We start from the raw sequence: 21,932 nt of genomic DNA, 5'->3' as shown, positions 1-21,932 counted from the left end.
GCTTAGTGAGCTCCCCCAAACTACACATACCATACAAGTACCTGAAACCAAAACCGGAATTAACCAGGGCCTTGCCCTCTGCATCGGACCGAAGTCCGGAACTGACTGAACATAGCATAGCATAATCATAACTACTAGCATAAACACATATACTGCATACTGCATCAGACCGAAGTCCGGAACACATAACATAAAGAGATTCTTGAATCACAAAGACATCGAGCACACTGAACTACTGCATCGAACCGAAGTCCGGAACTACTGCAAACTAAACGGGCCTGCATTGTGGCCGTAGACCCGTTCCTACTGGAAGGAAAACTCACCTCGAAACGCTGGCTGCTGAGATGCTAAATCTGAAACTGTCTGACTGCTGCTCCGGAACTCCCCGGCTACAAATCCCATAAACACTAAATCAAATACTGATAACTACTCTCTCAGGGTAAAATAACCATTTTACCCTTCTAATTAGAGTCAACGCTAAGGTCAAAGTCAACTCTCAGTCAACCCAACTCGCCGAGTCCCTCTACCGACTCGTCGAGTTCAAACGGTCATAACATCGGGACATCTCGATTCTACTCGTCGAGTCTCACCTTGGACTCGTCGAGCTCCTTTGTTTCCGAGTCTCACTCCTATCCAACTCGCTGAGTCATCTCCTTAACTCAGTGGTATCACTCATAATCGAAGAAGGGTTTGGGGACATCGATCCGACTCGTCGAGTCCCAAGAACAACTCGGCGAGTCCATTGCATGTTCAAACTATACAGTTGTTCCTAGGTGATTCCACTGCCTCCAATTCATAGATCTGGACTCCTTAGGCTAGAATAACACGTAAAGTTGCTAACTTTACGTGCATGCATGATGCAATGAAGCTAAATCACCCAAAACAAGCTAGAAATGAGAGTCTAGGGCATAGAATGGGATCTTGGCTGAATAAAGGTGGTAACTTTGAGCTTCTGGAGCTCAAGAATGCCTAGATCTAAAGTCCTTATAGACCCAAAAGCTCTCTACCCGTAATTATCTTGGAAAGGACCCAGAAAGTGGCAACAACAAGCTTTCAAGAAGATCTAAGTGAAAATAAGTCAAGGAACAAACTTTATACCTTCAAGAGCTCTGAAATGCAACTAATACTCTGGATCTTCTGCCTCTTCTTGAATCACCAATGGATCTCTTCCTTCTCCTAACTTCAAATCACACAAAAATGGCAAGAAAGGCTTTAAGACACTCAATGGTTGCTAGGGTTTCGAGAAAGGACTGTGGAGGTGATGGAGGCTGGGGTGAGGACTCATAATGATGCTTAAATAGGGTGCAAACCCTAAGGATTAGGGTTTCCTCCTGATGGACCTACTCGCCGAGTCCATTTCAGACTCGTCGAGTAGTCCACTTAAACCCCGCGGTCCAGCTCGCACCTACTCGACGAGTTAGGGCTACCAACTCGTCGAGTAGCTCTTATAAAATAAACATTTAGAGAATTACTTTCGTACCAGGAATGGGGCGTTACAAGAAGGAAGAAAAGAGTGGTAGAGAAGGGTTGCGTGACATCGTCTCCTTAAACATCAAGTATCAAATTTAATTTTCATAAGAAGGAAAATGGAGGGGCATGGAAGGTTTACCAAGCCAATATCGATTTCTCAAATGAAATGTAACACTCCAAAAAATCGAAGAAATTTACAATTTTCAAAATCAACCATTAACCAACATTGTTTACAAAAAGATTCATTGTTTCAAAAGCATTATTTCAAAATCAGAGTTTTCCCAAGACCTATTGACATAAAACCGGAAGATGTGCACAGTCATGCCTTTGCTTTCCCACGGTCCTCATAAGTACCTGAAACGATAAACTAAAAACTGTAAGCCAAAGCTTAGTGAGTTCCCCTAAAGTATCAGCACACCATATAGCAAAGAAGCATACAAATATGAGCATCCAGCCTGACTGGACCGCCTCGCAGGGCTTACAGCCTATCTGGACCGCTCTACGAGCCTTCGACATGACTGGACCGCCTCGCAGGGCCTACAGCCTATCCGGACCGCTCTACGGGTTACCGGCCTGACTGGACCGCCTCACAAGGCCTACAACCTATCTGGTCATCCCCAGGTGTCTTGGCCTACAACACAAAGCACAACCGCCTCAACCCAACACAACATGTCGACATGTGTAACAGATAACCATAAACACAGAGCCAACAAATACAGATAATCATACGGATCTACTAAATAGCTATAAATTAGCATAACACTATCCTGACCAGAATAAATAATCTAGTGGGCCGGCATTGGTGCCTTCGACCCACGGCTACAATGAGGAAAACTCACCTCTCAGTCGGAATGCAAGCTGAACAAATCTCTGCTCCGAAAATCGGTTCAGCGATCACCTAACCGAAACCAAGGACCTAATCTTAATTAACAGCTCAAAACACCCAAAATACCCCTAGGTCAAACTTGGTCAAAGGTCAAGGTCAACAAGTCAACTCGCTCAACTCTGTTGAGTACACGGGGCGTACTCAGCTTGTATGTTGGGCATATACGGGCCTTGACCAGAATCTGGTAGTTGACCTTGTACGTGCGACGTACATAGAGTTACGCACAGCATACGCACCGGGGCTTCTTTTTCCATATTAAAAGCTTAATGTGTTAAGCTCTTTCGTTCCAATTGTAAATCCAAGGCCAAAATACCACTGAGAGTCATAAAGTTTCCAACTTTATGACTTTATATGCCCATTAAGTTCTTAATACCAACAATATTAACTTTTTAACACCTAAAGACCTTCTAGAGCATGCATAGGGAAGAACTAAGCATCAAGATCTCATTTTTATGACTCAAGACCCCGCATTGGGTCTGAAAGGACGACTTATTTGGTTAAGAGCATGCCATGCTCAAGAATCACAAAGGTTTGGACCAAAAATGCCCTAAATGAAGAAATATCTAGATCTACAAGAAAAGATGATCAAGCTAGGATCTTTTTACCTCCTAAAGGTTGCTATCAAGGTGATAATCCCAGATCCAAACTTCTTTCAAGCTCCAATGTCTATCTACCACCTTCTTCTTCTTCTTCTTCTTCTTCTTCTAGAACGCCACCAAAACACACAAGTGAGCTCAAGGTGTACTCTTCACACTTAGGGTTAACTAGAGGGACAATTTTTAGGTGGAGGTTGATGAGGGTGAAGGTCTTGGGGCCATAAAGGGGATTATATAGGGTGAAAACCCTAAAAACTAGGGTTTTGGTCTGAATAGCGTACACGCAGTGTGCTGAGTATATCTGGCGTACGTGTGCGAGTCCCGTTTTTCTCATGCATGAGTACGCCATGCGTACACCTCGAGTACGCACGACGTACAGACCAAAATGGCAAGAATTAAAACGCTCTAGGGTTAGAATTAAACCTTCTCGGAACGGGTGTTACATGAAACCCCCTAAAAACCAAACTCGATTTCTCAATTACAACCCTCTTGCGATTCCTTATTCCTTCAAGTCAGATGACTCCCTACTCATTCACGTCTATTTATCACCCAATGTTGAGGATTCTATCTGTGTAATTTTGGAAATGGTCTTGCTGGTTACATGGAATGGAATGTGGAAGCCGAGATGCGAGGTGGGAATGACTACTACTCTACTAGTGCAGGGTAGAGCTGGCAGCCAAGGGAGGCGGAGAAAGAGATGATCGAGAGTAGTAACCCAATGAAACAAATCTAAAGGTAATGTGGGGGAAGGGATAAAGGGATAGGTGTGAGGTGGTGGGAACGACTTGATTTTTATTATACATTGTTTAATAAGTTTAGTAGTTGAGAGTAAAAGAAAATTTTACCCTCATGAGGGGCACATTGTTTTATACATTGTTTAATAAGTTCCGAGGTAACTATTTTTTTTTTAAATCTTATATTTTGTTTTGCACTAACTAAGTACATTGAATATGAACTCTAGAAAACCTCTTTTGAATTGTTTATTGTTAAACAATGTATTGTAGATGTATTTTTTATGTTTTAAACTATTTATTGTTAAAAGAATAGTTATCTAATGCAGGAAAATGTTTTTCTATGTTTTAAAAAACTTTTGGTATGATCTTACGATTATGTTTTTGTAAACGGAAAACGATCGTATATATAATCCTGATCTTGACAAACTTGTATGAAAACCATTGTAAAGGACTAAATTTGTAATTTTAGAACCATAAAAGATCAAAAAACAAAAGACAACAAAAATATATGGACTAAATTTGCAGTTATCTCTAACATGTTTTTAGACCTGCTTTTTCAAGCCATCAAATATTCAAATGAGACCTGAATGCTTCCAAAAAGTAAAATTGAAACAAAAAGCGTCATATATGTTTATAAAATAATTTCAGCTCTAAATACAAATAATATGGACAAAATCAAAATCAATAAATTACAAAAGAAATCATAAAAAAGTAAAATACACTAGTTCCATACAGTACAACCCATATCAGCGGCAAGATATATTTCTGAGCTCCCTGGTTGCAATAACAAGGTCCATGAAACAATCCATGTTAACGTGCTTATACTTTCGGAACACAAATAATATCTTAAATTTTCCGGTCAACCTGGATCGGCTCCTCAACGGCAAAACACCAGCGTTCAGATCACTTCGTAACTCCGACGAGGAGGTAACATTCATCGACGACAACGACACCGGAACAGTAAACTTCCTAGTATCTCTGACTTTTACTCTCTCGTTCCAGACAAACCCGTCACCGACCTTCTGTTCCCGATAGTAGAAATCGACGGTTGTGCTCCGGTACCAGAACCGTCGGAAGTTTGTGTTCTTTATAGCAAATTCTGTGTTCATTTCTATTTGAAATGAAGGATTTGCTGTTGAGTTTGTGACGTTGAAAGTTAGGAAAGTTGCAGATCGGACTCGGAACTTGGGGGTACGAAAGCTTCCGGCGGTTACAGAGAAGAGGACGATGAGTGCAGCTACAAAACCGGCGACGATTGCTACGGACATGAGGCAGCGCCTTCGTCTCTTGCGGCGGGCGTCGATGGCTACGGTGGAAAGGTCTTCGTTGACATGGCCGTAAGGATTAGTCGGAACCATTTTTTGTTGTTGGTGGTTGAAATTATATTCGGCGACAAACTAATAATGTTATCAGATGAAGGAATTATAGGGTACGAATGCGAGTATATATAGATAATGGTGGAGACGAAGAGACTTCATCAATGGCGTTTAACTTTGTTTGACATTTTTCTTTTTCTTTATGTTCTATTCTAGACGCTTTGATTTTTCTTTGGCTGCTTTCGTCAGGTCTTTAATTAATTAGAGGGTGTTTTTGTCTTTAAGTAATGCTGAAATTGAATCAATCCTCTAGAATATTTGAAATTATCTTATTATAACAACTTATTGTATAAAACATAATCATGTTATGAACTTTAAATAATGATTACTTATAAAACAAAAAATTTCAATATAAAACACATACCAGAGAATATTTGCCCTTTCTCGACTCAGAACATAAAAAAATAGTCTTCAATTAATAATATTATCCGTAATTTAAATTACGTACGTAAAAAGAATCAATAATCATATAATACATCTTACAGATACAAAAAGAATCATAATTAATCAAACCATGTAAGATTATATAACAATCACACTATATTACTACAAAAGAACGACATGACATGATGACATATTTAACCTTTAATTTAATTATCATGTGAACTTGCGACGTTAGTAATTAACATGTTTAGTATATTTAATGCGTTATTAACCATTCGTGGAATTGAATATATATATGATTGATTACCAGCAATGCAAGTTATCAATGGCTTGAGTTTTTATATCAACATCCATGCTGCAATTCATCTCCGCCAATTTCCTCCTTCTGATGACTTTCAGTATATGTACTTTTCCGGTCACCTGTGCTTTGGCCGCCAATGTAATCTTCCCCGGACCACCATGATCCGACCAAGTTTTTAAACCCACGGCCACCGCCACAACCATATCAATCTTCTTCACTGATCGAGCTTTTACGTACCCATTCCCAAACCCTACTTCACCCACATGAGTTCCTCTATAGGTTAAAACAATTGTACTGTTATCGAACTTATAATGACCAAAGTTGGAGTTCTTGATAGTTACTTGTGTGTGAAGTAACATGGTAAAGGATGATTCATTGCTTGTTTTGAGGTTTTGAAGTTTTGCGGAATGAAGACGAAGCTTTATGCTTCGAACACGGAGGATTATGTAAAGGAATACAAGTATTATGAATATCTGGAATATGACACCACCAATTATATACGACCACCACCTTGCTTTCCTTCTTCTTTTGAAGTCGACGTCTGGTGTTCTCGTTTGGGAAGTCATCGATCTTATGAATTTTCAGGTATCAAAACGGTTGTCAATTTTTTGAATTTGATGATTTTTGCAAGTCTTTGTAGGTGATTTTGGTACTAATTAATTGTAGACTAATGGAACCTGTTATACTTGTATGTGTAGAGATTAATTAATGAGGAAGGCATGAATCATTGTGGTGAGCAAGGTGGGATCAAGTTTAGAATATTAGATGGGACTAGTCGGGGCAAGTCAAGTATCACATATTGTAGCTAGCTCAGTTTAAACTGTCTAAAATATTTTTTACAATTTAACCCATAATTAAACATATATATCAAAATCAAAGCATCCACAATTGTTAACTGTAAATATTGTTTAGTCGATTTATGACTTTATAAAATCTTATCTTTCACTATTAGGAATGGAATGTTATGAGCATTAATCGGTGATCGCAGTCATGTATCGAATTACATAACCATATCTCAAAACCGACTCTATATATCTCATCGGGTACCTGGTTTTTAAATACTCATTGGGTTTGCAGGTATACCCACTTTTATAAGTAATCTCATTTATGATTTTATAAGTTAAAATTACCTGTTTGAATTTTCATTGTCTAAAACCCGATCATAATTTTATCCAAAAAATAACTTGAATTATTTGATTTTTTCAATTCCTAACAAAATCAACTAGTATCTTACAATTATTACAAATATAATCATCAGCATACAAAATGTATAAAATGTAAATTTCCTGATAAACTAATCAAGATCATACATCATACATAACTAATAAAAACAGTATGATTATTTTTCTATTCTTAAAAGTAAATAGTAATTACGCAATAAACTTTCTATTTTTAGTATTATATATATAATATTATAATATAATTTTGAAATCATATATATTAATAATAAAATTACAAATATCATAAAAATATAAAAGATCCGATGGCAGATAACTCGTACAAATATAATTTTAATATTATAATCATCTCAAACCGATAAAATATTTAGAAAAAAAAATCATGAATCCGGTCCATAACAATGTGTGCTTTTAAATGGTATACTTTACAAGTCTACAAAACATAAACTATTCTATACGGAAAAAAAAAATATTGTGTATGAATTAGCACACATGCTAAAAACCTTCCCAAAATCTTATACTTTGGCCACATTGATTTTTTCTTAATGTTATTTTTTCTTAAGTCTTTTGTGTTCAATTCTAATGATAACAAAAATTTGAAACTTCAATTGAATACGAATACTCGCCGTTTGAATTATAGTATTTACAAGGTTTTTAAAATGATTTGAATTTAAAATCCAATAAAATACATTATTAGACTCGAAATTATGAAATAGTTGTATAATACGTTAGTAATACATAATGTAATGTTCATATCTAGGGGCGGACGCAAAAATTTATAGTAGGTGTTGTCAAAAAAAATCCGATCACAGAAAACAGAAAAATAATAAATTATTATTGTTATATAATAGAATGTTTCATTGATAAATAGTGAAGTTAAACCTCATATAAATAGTGATACATAAGAGACTTAATCTAAACCCTAAAGGGCTTGGGCCTAAACCCTAATCACTAACATCCCCCCACAGTTTGATCGGGAGGGGACGAATAAACTGGAAAAACAAAAACATAAATGAAGACAACGGCAACGATGATGTCAGAGCTCTAACAATGACGACTAACAACAACTGCTCGTTGGAGAAGGAGAAAGAAGAAGCGGTGGCCAACGACGGTTCCTTTGTATAAGAAGAGAGGGAGCAGAGGCGGCGACGATCATTGAGTCGGTGGCAGAGGAGTCCAGAGAAAAGCAGCGTGAAAGAAAGAGGGTTCGATCTCCGACGGACGGAGCCTATTCTGATTGACTCGGAAAATAGATCTGAAAAAGAGGCAACTTGAGGAGAAAGCATATAGCTTAGAGGCAGGAGCCATCCGACGAGGAGACATAAGCAAACGAGGAAGTAGAAGAAGCCGAGCTAAGAGCTCTATTTTGGTGTCGGCGGCTGTTTTTTTATTTAGGAGGAGAAAAAAACAAGCGAAGGGAATATGAAGCATAATGAAGGCACCTCCGACGACTATGAGAGAATGTCGTTGGAGGTGGAGGGCGGCGGTAATAGGTTGTGGTCAGCGGTAGGATTTTAACCTAGATCTCTGATACCATGTTATATAATAAAATGCTTCATTAATAAATAGTGAGGTTAAACCTCATATAAATATGGATACATAAGAGACCTAATCTAAACCCTAATGGGATTGGGCCTAAACCCTAATCACTAACATCACCCCCCCCCCACGCAGTTTGATCGGGAGATGATGATTAAACGGTAAAAAAAAAAACATAAAACATAACATAAATGAAGACAGCTGCATCGACGGTGGCAGAGCTCTAACGATGACGACTAACAACAGTTGCGGCGACAATTGACGGTTCCTTTGTATAAGAAGAGAGGAGCAGCGGCGACGACAATCATCGAGTCCGGGCAGAAGAGTCCAGAGAAAAGCAGCGAGAAAGAAAGAGGGCTCGAGCTGCGGCGGACGGAGCCTCTTCCGACTGACTCGGAAAATAGATTTGAAGAAGAGGAAACTTGAGGAGAAGGCAAGAGCCATCCGACGAGGAGACATAAGCAAACGAGGCAATAGAAGAAGCCGAGGTAAGAACTCTAGTTTGGTGTCGGCGGCTGTTTTATTATTTAGGAGGAGAAAAAAAACAAAGAAAGGGAATATGAAGCATAATGAAGGCACCTCAGGCGACTATGAGAGAATGTCGTCGGAGGTGGAGGGTGGCGGTAGCGGATTGTGGTCAGCGGTAGGATTTTAACCTAGATCTATGATATCATGTAATATAATAGAATGCTTCATTGATAAATAGTGAGGTTAAACCTCATATAAATAGGGATACATAAGAGACCTAATCTAAACCCTAAAGGGATTAGGCGTAAACCCTAATCACTCACAATTACGTCTAATACTAAAAAGCGATCCATTACATAAAAAGTTAAAAACATAACAACGATCTATTACAAATTAAAAACGGAAGGAGTTTGTGGAGTTGCATTAGAAACCGAAGGGGTTGATTGATTGGTGATTGGTGTTTATGGAGTTGCATTAGAATTAGAAACAGAAAGGATTGATTGATTGGTGATGGTGTTTGGTAACATCCTTCTCCACTTTCATTAAGATTAGTTCTTGGTCTTTTGGTAAAAAAAACCACATAGTTTAACCTATAAAAACATAACAATTACACCTAATCAAACAATAACTTCAATAAAACATAGAAATTTCACCTAATCAAACAATAAATTCAATAAAACATAAAATTTTCACCTAATCAAACAATATATTCAATAAAAACATAGCAATTTAAACTATTCAAACAATAACTTCAATAAAACATATCAATTTCACTCAAGTCAAACAATAACTTTAATCAAAACATACCAATGTCGAATACCTAAAAGAATTGGTAAAATTTTAAATTATCAGTAATACTTACTTCATTCTAGGGCTTTGACCTTGGAGTGAATGATGATTGATGAAGTCGATTTTGGTAATCAAGAAAGTAGAAAGGCAACCTTGACCATTACTCCTTCAGCTTTGTCGATGGCTCGATGCAGGGGGAAGAAACACGAAGGAACAGCCGAACAGTGGACGGAAGGGAAAATAAGCTTGCCTCATGCGTTTTTTTTCTTTCTTCTAGCAAAAGTTTTACAAGCAATTAGGATTGAGCTATTTTATCCAATTCATTTTTATATGGGCTTTGGGCTATAAATACAATTAATAGGCAATAGTGGATTAAAACATTGGGCTCTTATGTGGCTAATTATAAGTTGTAAACTTGTAATTTTTTTTTGGCTTGGTAATTCCCGATAGAGTGACATATTTTTTTTACGTAGTTACAAAAATGTTTTTTTAATAGTTGCACGCTTTTTTTTCGTAGTGGTTGTAACAACCGATTCAATGTATTTTCATTTTGGGCCCTTAGTGTGTAATTCGTTTGCAATTTTGGTCCTTATGGGCAATATTGTAATTTTTGGGAGGAGGGTGCGTACGCTTGGCATACCTCCTGTACATTGGGCGTACGTAATCAGGGGAAAAACCCTAATTTTAGGGTTTGGACCCTATTTAAGCAACCTTAAGTCCCAAGGTTCTCTCATTTCCTAACCTCCATTGCCCTTTTGAGTCCCATTTCGAAACCCTAGCTCATCTAGAGAGATTTGACCCATTTGTGTGTATTTTAGTGGGTGTTTGGTGATCCTTGAAGAAGAAGAAACTTGGAGAAGGATCCTTGATCAAGTAGAAGCATGTAGATCTAGAATTTACTCTCATTTCTTAGCTTCATTAAGGTATAAAGCTTCTACCTTGATGACTCTATTGTTAGATCTAGTCTAGGGATTTTTTTAGCACATTTTGGTCCCATGCATGAGTTCTATTGGGGATTTGTCACTCCAAAGGTTATGAGTTGCTCCTCTTGATGTTTATGAGATTCCTAGCTTATAAAGTTAGCATCTTGATGGTTGAGGATCAACCATGCATGAGTATATGTCCATTTGGTGAAAGTAGGATGCTAAATTTAAGGTTTGGGTCCATTTAAGCCATGCAAAGTCACCAAATTAGCGACCAGGTCATGGGCTTTGATGTTGGGCCGCCTTTGGACTTTAGCGTTTTGGGCCCTTGTTGGGCCACAAGTCTTTCTGATTTGGGCTCATATTAGGCTTTGAGTGATCTTTAGGAACTGGGCCATTATTTAGGCTTTTGTGCCATTGAGTTTGGGCCTCGTCTTTTGGGCCAATTGAGGGAAGGGTAAAATGGTCTTTTACCCTGGGGGTTAGGATTAGTTGATTAAAGTCCCGATTAAGGTTTATGACCCAATCATTAATTGGGGTTTTATTTGATTGGTTAGTGCGGGGATTCTCTGGTTCAGCAGCCCGAGCATCTAGTTGACTGACAGCAGACTGATGTGAGTTTGCTCACTATATTGTAGGACACTTGGAATTGCATGTGCTTGTAGTCTTTGTGACTCCTGTTGTATGTGTTGTATGTCTATGTGCCTGTTTGCTATATGTATGTGGGGTGAAATAGACCTGATACAGCCTTGTACTGACATATGAGTTGAAATAGACTCGGGGGTGAAATAGACCCGGGGGTGAAATAGACCAGGTACAGCCTTGGGCTAACATATGAGTTGTAATAGACTCAGGGGTGAAATAGACATGGTACAGCCTTGAGCTGACATATACGTATGGTATGCGGGATTTTGTGGAACTCACTAAGCTTTGTGCTTACGGTTTTCAGTTTATGTTTCAGGTACTTCCAGTTCGAAAGGGAAGGGCTCAGGATGATCGCATTGCACGCATCATGATTTTCCGCTTATTTGACTCTGATGTAATTTTGGGAAGTTTTCTGAATACTTAATGGTTTTGTTAAACATGTTTAGTTGACGGTTACTTAATATAAAAACAAATATTTTTGGTTTTGAGTTTTGGCATGTTACAAGTTGGTATTAAAGCCTTGGTTTGAGGCAATCATGCAGACTCTCGGGTATGCCTGAACTCAAACTGAGGATTTTGTAGATTTTCATAAGAAGAAATGTTTTATAAAATAATTTTTTAATAAAAGAAAGGGGTGTGGTGCATGCAATCGGCCGAGCTCAAGTAAGTTTTCCCAAAATACCCATAAATGTTATGTAATATGCCTTGAATTGTGAATATGTGAATCGCATGCTAGACTAGGGCTAAGGATCTGCTCAAGATTTTGCATGATAGAATTCTAGGAGAGATGCATTTATATGCCTATTATATAAGTTTGTAGACTTGCATGCTAGTACTGGTTCAGTCAGTGATAGGATAGCATGTTTAGGTTATGCTTGATTCGGATTACTCAATACTCAAATGCTACTTGCTTTGTGCTTTTAAGAGTTCCCATTAACATCAAATAACTAGTAAACGAATACGCTAAGTTACATATTGTCACACCCCGAAACCGTAATGGCGGAATTGTTCCGGGGTGGAGGACGTCATGCGTAGTATCACAACATTTGTATAGCAAGCATAGTAAACACAACCAAACATTGAATACAAATATGAAAAGTGTTTACATCAGTTTGAAACTTGTTTTAAATACATCAAAAGTGTATATAATATAGAAAACATGGCTCTTATTGCTCCGACTTTTCCAAAAGTGAGCGAAGGTACCTGTCTATCGTTGCCCTGAGAATACAAGCAGTTTGAAAAATATCAGCATAAAGCTGGTGAGTTCATAAGCATTTACTTTTAGAGAAAAATTGTTCTTTGATTCCTTTGAAGAGTGTTCCTCAAGAAAATCCTATATTTTCTTATGAAAGCTAGTTTAGAAAGAGTATCTATTAGTAGATGATAAACCATCAGTTTTAGAAAACATGTTATCTGTCCTAGAGGTAGAGATGCCAGTTTAGAAATCCCTGAATACTATCAGTATATATAAAAGTAGTTTTATTACTCAAAATAAAACTAATGAAGGGTAGAGTCCGTAAACAAAGTTAGTTTATACTTATTTGCGAGTCGTATAACCATACTTGATATGACCGAGAGACCTTTATAACGTTCTTCAGGCGTTAAGCTAAATGACATTTGTTCACCCCAGGCGTGCCCGCCTAACTGTAGCTAGCAGTCCAGGTGTGGGATTGTCAGTCCCGAATAGATCTATTCACAAATCTCACGCTCTCCCTCTAGGAGACTCTGGTTATACTAAAAGGATTTATCACTATACACCTAAGGGTACAGTATTGAAGTAGCGCCTCACAATTCTGTATAATCTAGTTTACTAGCGAGAAATCAGTATAAAACAGTAATTATCCTTGAATAAATGTACTTTATACTTCTGAGAAAACATATAACATAAACTAAATCTGCCATAGTTTATATATATTCATTTATGAAATCTGATTAAATAGAGACTGCCTAGAGGGTTATCCCAAACTATACCCATTATAGTTTATTAGAGTTGATATGGAAAATGCTTTGTAAAAACCTTTCTGAAAGCTATGAAGTTGGATTTCCAAAATAAAGTACAATCATGAACTTGGAAAGAGATGGGGGTACTTCTGCTTCATTGAATCCTCACGCTCCCAAGTGAATTCAGGACCCGGTTTGGCATTCCAGCAGACCTTCACTATCGGGATGCGACTCTGTTTTGTACGCTTGACTTCCCGATCCATGATTTCGACATGTTCTTCCACGAAGTGTAGACCCTCGTCTAATTCGATCTCGTCGAGAGGAATCACAAGTGTCTCATCGGACAGACACTTCTTTAGGTTCGACACGTGGAAGACAGGATGGATGTTGCTGAGCTCTCGAGGTAACTGGAGTTTGTATGCTACGGGACCGATCCTAGCAAGGATCTCGAATGGTCCAACGTACCTTGGGTTTAGCTTTCCACGTTTTCTGAAACGTATCATGCCTTTCCAGGGCGAGACCTTCAGAAGGACGCGGTCACCGACCTGGAATTCCAAGGGTTTTCGTCTCTTATCGGCGTAGCTCTTTTGTCTATCCCGAGAGGCTTTCAATCGCTCTTGGATTTGTACGATCTTTTCTGTTGTCTCTCGAATGATTTCAGGTCCAGTGAGAGTACTGTCGGGGACTTGACCCCTGGCTAACTGCGTGTCACCCACTTCAGCCCAGCACAGAGGGGATCTGCACTTGCGGCCATAGAGGGCTTCAAACGGCGCAGCCTTGATGCTGGTATGGTAGTTGTTGTTGTAGGAAAATTCGACCAAAGGAAGATGAGTGTCCCATGACATACCGAAGTCGATGACACATGCTCTCAACATATCTTCCAATGTCTGGATTGTCCTCTCACTCTGACCATCTGTTTGAGGATGATAAGCTGTGCTCATATCCAACTTAGTTCCAAGTGCCTTCTGAAGCGATTGCCAGAACCTTGAGGTGAACCTGCTATCTCGGTCAGAGATAATGGATACAGGTACCCCATGAAGGCGAACTATCTCTTGAATGTAGATCCGTGTGAGTCTCTCCATTTTGAAGTTTTCCTTGATTGGCAGGAAGTGGGTGGATTTAGTCAACCGATCGACGATTACCCAGATGGCGTCGTGCCCACTCGGGGATCTAGGTAACTTAGTGATAAAATCCATTGTTATCATTTCCCACTTCCACTCCGGTATTTCTGGCTGCTGAAGTAAACCTGAGGGCTTCTGATACTCCACCTTCACCTTGGCGCAAGTCAAGCACCTGCCCACGAAGGTTGCAATTTCTGCTTTCATGTTTGGCCACCAATAGAGCTGCTTGAGGTCCAGATACATCTTATCGGAACCTGGGTGGACGGAGTATTTCGTCTTGTGAGCCTCATTCATGACAACCTCTCTGTACCCGCCAAACTTTGGGGTCCAGATCCGGTTCATGAAATAGTACACTCCGTCTCCCTTGACCTCTAAGTTCTTGTCCATTCCCCGCAATGCTTCATCCATCGCTTTCTCTGGTTTCAAGGCTTCCAGCTGAGCCTCCCTGATTTGTGCGGATAGATGGGAATGAACGGTCATTGTCAATGCCTTCACCTTTCGCCCGGAATATTCCTTTCGGCTGAGGGCATCTGCTACCACATTGGCCTTATCGGGATGGTAGCGAATTTCGCACTCGTAGTCACTGAGTAGCTCTACCCATCGTCGTTGTCTCATGTTCAACTCTTTCTGATCAAAGATGTGCTGCAAGCTCTTATGGTCGGTGAAGATAGTGCACTTGGTTCCATATAGATAGTGTGTCCAGATTTTCAATGCAAAGACGAATGCTCCCAACTCTAGATCGTGAGTTGTGTAATTGACCTCGTGTGTTTTCAACTGCCTCGAGGCATAGGCGATGACCTTTCCTCGCTGCATGAGCACACAGCCTAGGCCCTGATTTGATGCATCACAATAGACCACGAAGTCTTCCGTCCCTTCGGGCAGAGACAGGATAGGTGCGCTGCATAGGGCCTGTTTCAAGGTTTGGAACGAAGTGTCTTGCTTCTCATTCCAACAAAAAGGTACGCCTTTCTGAGTCAGAGTGGTTAAGGGTTTGGCGATTTTTGAGAAATTCTGGATAAATCTGCGATAATAGCCAGCGAGACCCAAGAATTGACGAATTTATGTGGGTGTCTTTGGTGCTGACCAATTCTCTATCGCTTTGATTTTGGAAGGGTCCACGTGAATGCCTTCCTCGCTTACCACGTGACCTAGGAAGGTTACTTTTTGAATCCAGAATTCGCACTTGGATAATTTCGCGTAAAGTTTCTCCGCCCTTAAAGTTTCCAGCACCAATCTCAAGTGTTGTTTGTGATCTTCCTCGCTTATGGAATAGACAAGTATATCGTCGATGAACACGATGATGAACTTGTCCAGGAAAGGACGGCACACCCGATTCATCAGGTCCATGAATACAGCCGGTGCGTTAGTTAGACCGAAGGGCATTACTACGAACTCGTAGTGACCATAGCGAGTCCAAAATGCTGTTTTAGGAACATCACCCTCATGGACTCGCAGCTGATGGTACCCTGATCTTAGATCTATTTTCGAGAAGTAGCTGGCTCCTTGAAGTTGGTCGAAGAGATCATCGATTCGAGGAAGAGGATAACGGTTTTTGACAGTGAGCTTGTTCAGCTTCCGATAATCGATACACATTCGAAAGGATCCATCTTTCTTTTTCACGAATAAGATCGGAGCTCCCCAAGGTGAGGAACTCGGCCTTATGAACCCTTTGCTGATCAGTTCATTGAGCTGGCTGGATAGTGTTGGATATAGTGTCTAAGTCCATAACTTTATTTGGTATGTACTTGACCCGACCCGGCATGGTCCATTTGGGTTGCATGGCATTGCAATACTTGGATAGACTAAATGAGAGAATAAGGCACTTATGATTATTAATATATTATAAGTTCTAATATATTAATAATAGTATTATTTAATTAGTATTGATCAAGTATTAATCTAGTATTAATTTGGTGATCAAAGTGAGACTAATTAAATATATAGGGTTGATTATGACAATCATCAATTCTTTTATGGTGGATTAATGATCCATGGTTTATGGGTTTGGTTATAACCATATGGAGCTCCATGGATAGTTCATGGGAGTTACAAACCCATGGGTCATGGGAAATCAAGAGTCATGACAATTAAGGGCATTCATGTGTAAACCCTAATTGTGACAACACTATAAAAGGAACCCTATGGCTAGCAAAATCGTGACCTAGTGTTACTAGAGAGGGCATAACCGATTTTGAGTGCTAGAAGTATTATCTCAAGTTATTCCAAGTCTTGTGGTGTTGTGTGAAGCATTTGAGGCACAACATTTGGGGTGCTAGGCTCACAAAGTCTTGAAGGAATCCAAGCAACAACAAGGTATGTATTTCTACTAGTTTTTATGTTTTATGTAATCCCCATGCCGAGCTAGTTAGGAAATAACCTTGAAAAAGAAATTTGCATGCATATAGAGAAAACATAGATTCAAGGTTATTAGGGTTGCATGTACACTTAGGAAGTGTTAGAATGCTCAAAAACCCATCAGTGGTATCAGAGCCTAGGATTGTTTTCTGTATACTTGATGCAGAACTGCTTAAAAATCGAAAATTCTGCACTTTGACGACTGAACTCGCCGAGTCCATGGGGAGGACTCGCCGAGTCCATGAACAAATTCATTCTACTCGCCGAGTAGAATAATGCACTCGGCGAGTAGGAGCGTGCTGGGCAGTTTTTTCGAGTTTTGTTGCTGGAAATGGATTAAGATCATTATCCCAATCTGTTTTGGACTTGTAAAATCTGTTTTTCAAAATGATAATGATTATGTTAACCCATTTTACATGACTTTTATCAATTTTCAAGTATTGTATATGTTTATATGATTCTCTTGAAATTGCTTGACATGAATTTGTGTTCATATGAGTTTAGAAGATCTTAGGAATTATATGTAACCTCCATGTATGTTTAATTCATGATCTTAATGGCAATGATGGTGTCCATAACTTGTCCTCAAGTTATAGATAACCAAAAGTCACTTCTTTAAATTGTGATTAAAGAACTAAAGAAGTTTCATAAAATGAAGAGTCTTCATTTTATGAACCATTAAAACTTATAAGTTACAAATTGAAGAGACTTGGAATAGTTTCAAATCTTGCCCTTAAGTTTTGGAATTTGAAAAGTCTTACACTTTAATACTTTAATTCCAAATTAAACCTTAGTTTTTTAAAAAGTTTAAAAATCGACACTTATACTATTATTATAATTTTATTATATAGATATGTATAAGAATATGTCATTCTTACCGTTAGTAGGCCTCATTCACGAAGCCGGTCTATAAGGGGGGTATAAGGTTGTTGCCTATAAAATGGTGACTTAATGGGTGTCCACTCTCACCCACCGCTTCCTTGATCGGTGGAGGGTCGTTAGCCGAACGGGTAGGATACAACTTTAAATACTCGATAAAAGTATAATGAGTTATAAAGTAACTATACATTATAAATTCCCAATCTTAGTTACTTTAGGAAAATGTGAAATTGGTGCTAGCCCATAAAATTACACTTTGTACCTTACCAAGTCGTTAGTGGAGCGTGTTTGGTTAACCAGCACACTAACATGGACTAGTAAGAGCGGCAAAGGGTAACTTGACTTTGTTATAGATCGGTGGAGCGTGTGTGGTTAACCGGCACATCGATTAGGTAATATTGTTGAGGGTACCAAGTCAATTTGTATGGTTATTCACACCTTGTTTGTGATCCTCGGCATCCCAGTCACAAACTTGAGAGGGCACAATCGAGATTCAAACATGCCATTGAAAAGTTCAATGTATCTCAAAAGATCTAGGAGTTTCAAAACCAATAAAACCTAATAATAAAATATTTCGTTCTTATGGTGGAAATTGGTAAATCGTCATTTACCTACCTTCAAATATTTTATAGTATGGATTACGGCATCCCTCTTCCAACTATAAATAGTTTGTTGGATCCTAGCCTTAATATTTCATTTGGGTGAATTATTAAGGATTCCTAATCTAATGAAACTTGTCTTTCTTTCCTTTCAGATGTCTTCCAACAATGCTTCTGGCTCAAACCCAACAGGCTCCTTTTCCCTTATGAACTTGTGTGGTAAGGTCATCTTTGATGGATCCAATTTCAATGAGTGGATCAGAAACATCAGAATGATTACCCGCTATGAGGACAAAGAATATGTCCTCGATAGGGAGCTTAAGGTTGTGAGTGAAGCCGCTGCTACTCCTGAAGAGTTTGCGGAGTTTGTTGCACATGAAAAGGATGCTACTAAAGTAGCATGCATCATGATGGCCACCATGACTCCTGAACTTCAAAAATCCTATGAAGATTTCTACCCCTATGAGATGCACCTGGATCTGATGGAAAGGTACCATCAGAGCGCGCGTCAGGAGAGGTATGAAATCATCTCCTCCATGATAACCGCAAGGATGAAGGATGGTGAACCCATCACCGGTCACTTGCAGAAGATGCAAAGGTTCGTTGACCGGTTGCTAAAGCTAAATGTTGACTTTCCTGAGGAAATGGCGATTGACATCATTCTCCATTCCTTACCTCCAAGTTATGATCAGTTTCGTATGACTTATCATATGAACAAGGAGGAAGTCACACTTAGCAAACTTCAAGGACTCTTAAGGACAGCTGAAAATGGCCTTAAGGGTAAAGCGGTTGCTACTTCTACTCCTTCAACAGCCCCTGTTCTGGCTATTGGGCAGGGAAAGGGTAAGAAGAGGAAAAACCCTTCGAAGGGTACCAAGGGTAAGACTCTTGATGGTTCCTCTTCAAGTGGGACAAAGAAAGGTCTCATTACTCCTTCTTCAAACCCAAAGGAAGCACAGTGCTTCTATTGCCAGGATAAGGGACAACTGCCCTAAATATCTGCAAGATGTAAAGGATGGGAAGGTTAAACCCACCCATGCAGGTATTTACACAATATTGTCTAATAACTCATCTAATGCTAATTCTTGGGTGCTTGATACAGGTTGTGGTATTCACATCTGTACTGATTTGCAGGCACTAAGAAGAAGTGAGCAAGTGGAGCACGGGAAGATAAACTTAGTCATGGGCAACAGGAAAGCATCACATATTACCAAGATAGGAGTTTATTCTTTATTGCTTAATAATGGGTTAATGTTAGATTTGAATAAGGGTTGTTACTCGCCCGAAATGGCGAGAAATATTATTTCTTTTCATGGCTTGTACAAACAAGGTTTTTCTTTTTCATTTGATAATAAAAATGGTGCTATTAATGTTTATTACAATGATGTATTTTACTTTAAAGCATTACCTTGTGATGGTGTATATGAAGCCGTGAATGTTGTAGACAATCTAGGAAATAATGTGTTGTGTATTGATTCTTCAGATAGCTTGGATAAAGCATCCTTGTGGCACTGTCGTCTTGGACATGTTAACAAGAAGCGCATAGGCCAACTCCAAAAGGCTGGAGTCTTGGAATCATTTGACCTCAAGTCAGGTGATAGTTGCGAGTCTTGTTTACTTGGCAAAATGACAAAGTCACCCTTCACAGGTACTTGTGATAGGGGTGAAGGTTTGTTGGACCTTGTACACACGGATGTGTGTGGGCCCTTCAGAGTTGCTACAAGGGATGCTAATCGTTATTATGTGACTTTTACTGATGATTACAGTAGATATGGATATATTTACTTAATCAAGCATAAGTCAGAAACCTTTGAAAAGTTCAAAGAGTTTAAGCAGGAAGTGGAGAATCAATTGGGCAGGAACATCAAGATGCTCCGTTCCGATCGGGGAGGAGAGTATCTTAGCATTGAGTTCCTTGACTATCTTAAGGAATGTGGGATTGTCTCACAATTGACACCTCCCAGAACACCACAGTTGAATGGTGTAGCTGAAAGGCGCAATCGAACCTTGCTGGATATGGTTCGTTCCATGATGAGTCGAGCTTCGTTACCAATCTCTTTCTGGGGGTATGCCTTAGAGACTGCCGCCCATATCCTTAATCTAGTCCCTACTAAAAAGGTTGCCAAAACACCTCACGAGATGTGGACTGGGAAAGTTCCCAATTTGGACCACATCAAGATTTGGGGTTGTGAAGCTTTCGTGAGGCGTGAGACTCATGATAAGCTTGAACCTCAAAGTGAGAGGTGTATTTTCATCGGCTACCCACAGAGATCCTTTTGTTACCTCTTCTACAGACCCAATGATAATGTGGTCTTTGTAGCAAGAAGAGGAGTCTTTCGTGAGAGAGAATTCATAAGCCAAGGGGACAGTGGGAGGCAAATTGACCTTGAAGAGCTTCAAGAGTCAAGTGGTGAAGGAACCTCAAATGTTATCGAACAACCTGAGGAGGAAACTCCTGTTGATCCGATAGATGAGTCTGTACCTCCAAGACGTTCCACTAGGGTGAGGAACACACCTGATTTTTATTATGGTTATCACATCACCACTGAAGGTGATACATTTATTAGTGATAGTACACTAATAGATTTGGATGAACCTAATAATTACAGGGAAGCCATGGCAGGCCCTGAGTCTGCTAAATGGAAGGAGGCTATGGACAGCGAGATTCAGTCCATGTATGACAGTCAAGTTTGGAACTTGGTTGACAATGTACCAGGTCGTAAGACAATTGGGTGCAAATGGATCTTCAAGAAGAAGACCGACATGGATGGGAAGGTACATACTTACAAAGCGCGACTGGTTGCGAAGGGCTTTACTCAAACTCCGGGAGTTGACTATGATGAGACCTTCTCACCAGTAGCTAAGATTAAGTCTATTAGAGTATTGTTAGCCATAGCTGCATTTCATGATTATGAAATATGGAAAATGGATGTCAAAACCGCTTTCCTTAATGGAAAGTTGGCTGAGGATGTTTACATGGCTCAACCAGAGGGTTTTGTCGATACAAGATACCCTAATAGAGTGTGTAAGCTTGATAAATCCATTTATGGATTGAAACAAGCATCTCGCAGATGGAATCTTTGCTTTGATGAGAAAGTCAAAGAGTTTGACTTTTCTAGGAGTGAGGATGAGTCTTATGTGTATGTCAGGGCTAGTGGGAGCATAGTTAGCTTCTTGGTGTTGTATGTGGATGACATACTTCTCATAGGAAACGACGTCCCAACCTTGCAGGAGGTTAAGAACTGGCTTGGGAAGTGTTTCGCTATGAAGGACCTTGGAGAAGCTGCCTATATCCTAGGGATAAGGATATTGAGAGATAGGAGTAAGAGACTAATTGGACTTAGTCAAAGTACTTACTTGGATAAGGTGCTGAAAAGGTTCAGCATGCAAGCATCCAAGAAAGGAGAATTACCGATCCAGAGTATGCCTTAGAGACTGCCGCCCATATCCTTAATCTAGTCCCTACTAAAAAGGTTGCCAAAACACCTCACGAGATGTGGACTGGGAAAGTTCCCAATTTGGACCACATCAAGATTTGGGGTTGTGAAGCTTTCGTGAGGCGTGAGACTCATGATAAGCTTGAACCTCAAAGTGAGAGGTGTATTTTCATCGGCTACCCACAGAGATCCTTTTGTTACCTCTTCTACAGACCCAATGATAATGTGGTCTTTGTAGCAAGAAGAGGAGTCTTTCGTGAGAGAGAATTCATAAGCCAAGGGGACAGTGGGAGGCAAATTGACCTTGAAGA

At 39.5% G+C, this 21,932-nt stretch overlaps 1 protein-coding gene across 1 annotated transcript; it reads right to left on the bottom strand.

The window, feature by feature from the left end:
• Nucleotides 1–4,432: 4,432 nt before the first annotated feature.
• Nucleotides 4,433–5,044, bottom strand: LOC145158782 (late embryogenesis abundant protein At1g64065-like). The gene has a single exon (XM_079077626.1). It carries the CDS (start codon nt 5,042–5,044, stop codon nt 4,433–4,435), a length of 612 nt encoding a protein of 203 aa, XP_078933752.1.
• Between the last annotated feature and the right edge of the window lie 16,888 nt (nt 5,045–21,932).

This window comes from Lactuca virosa, chromosome 2 (assembly GCF_052849685.1).
Source record: "Lactuca virosa cultivar CGN04683 chromosome 2, Lactuca_virosa_CGN04683_v6, whole genome shotgun sequence".
Classification (NCBI taxonomy): domain Eukaryota; kingdom Viridiplantae; phylum Streptophyta; class Magnoliopsida; order Asterales; family Asteraceae; genus Lactuca; species Lactuca virosa.
This window is presented reverse-complemented; position numbering and strand designations above follow the sequence as displayed.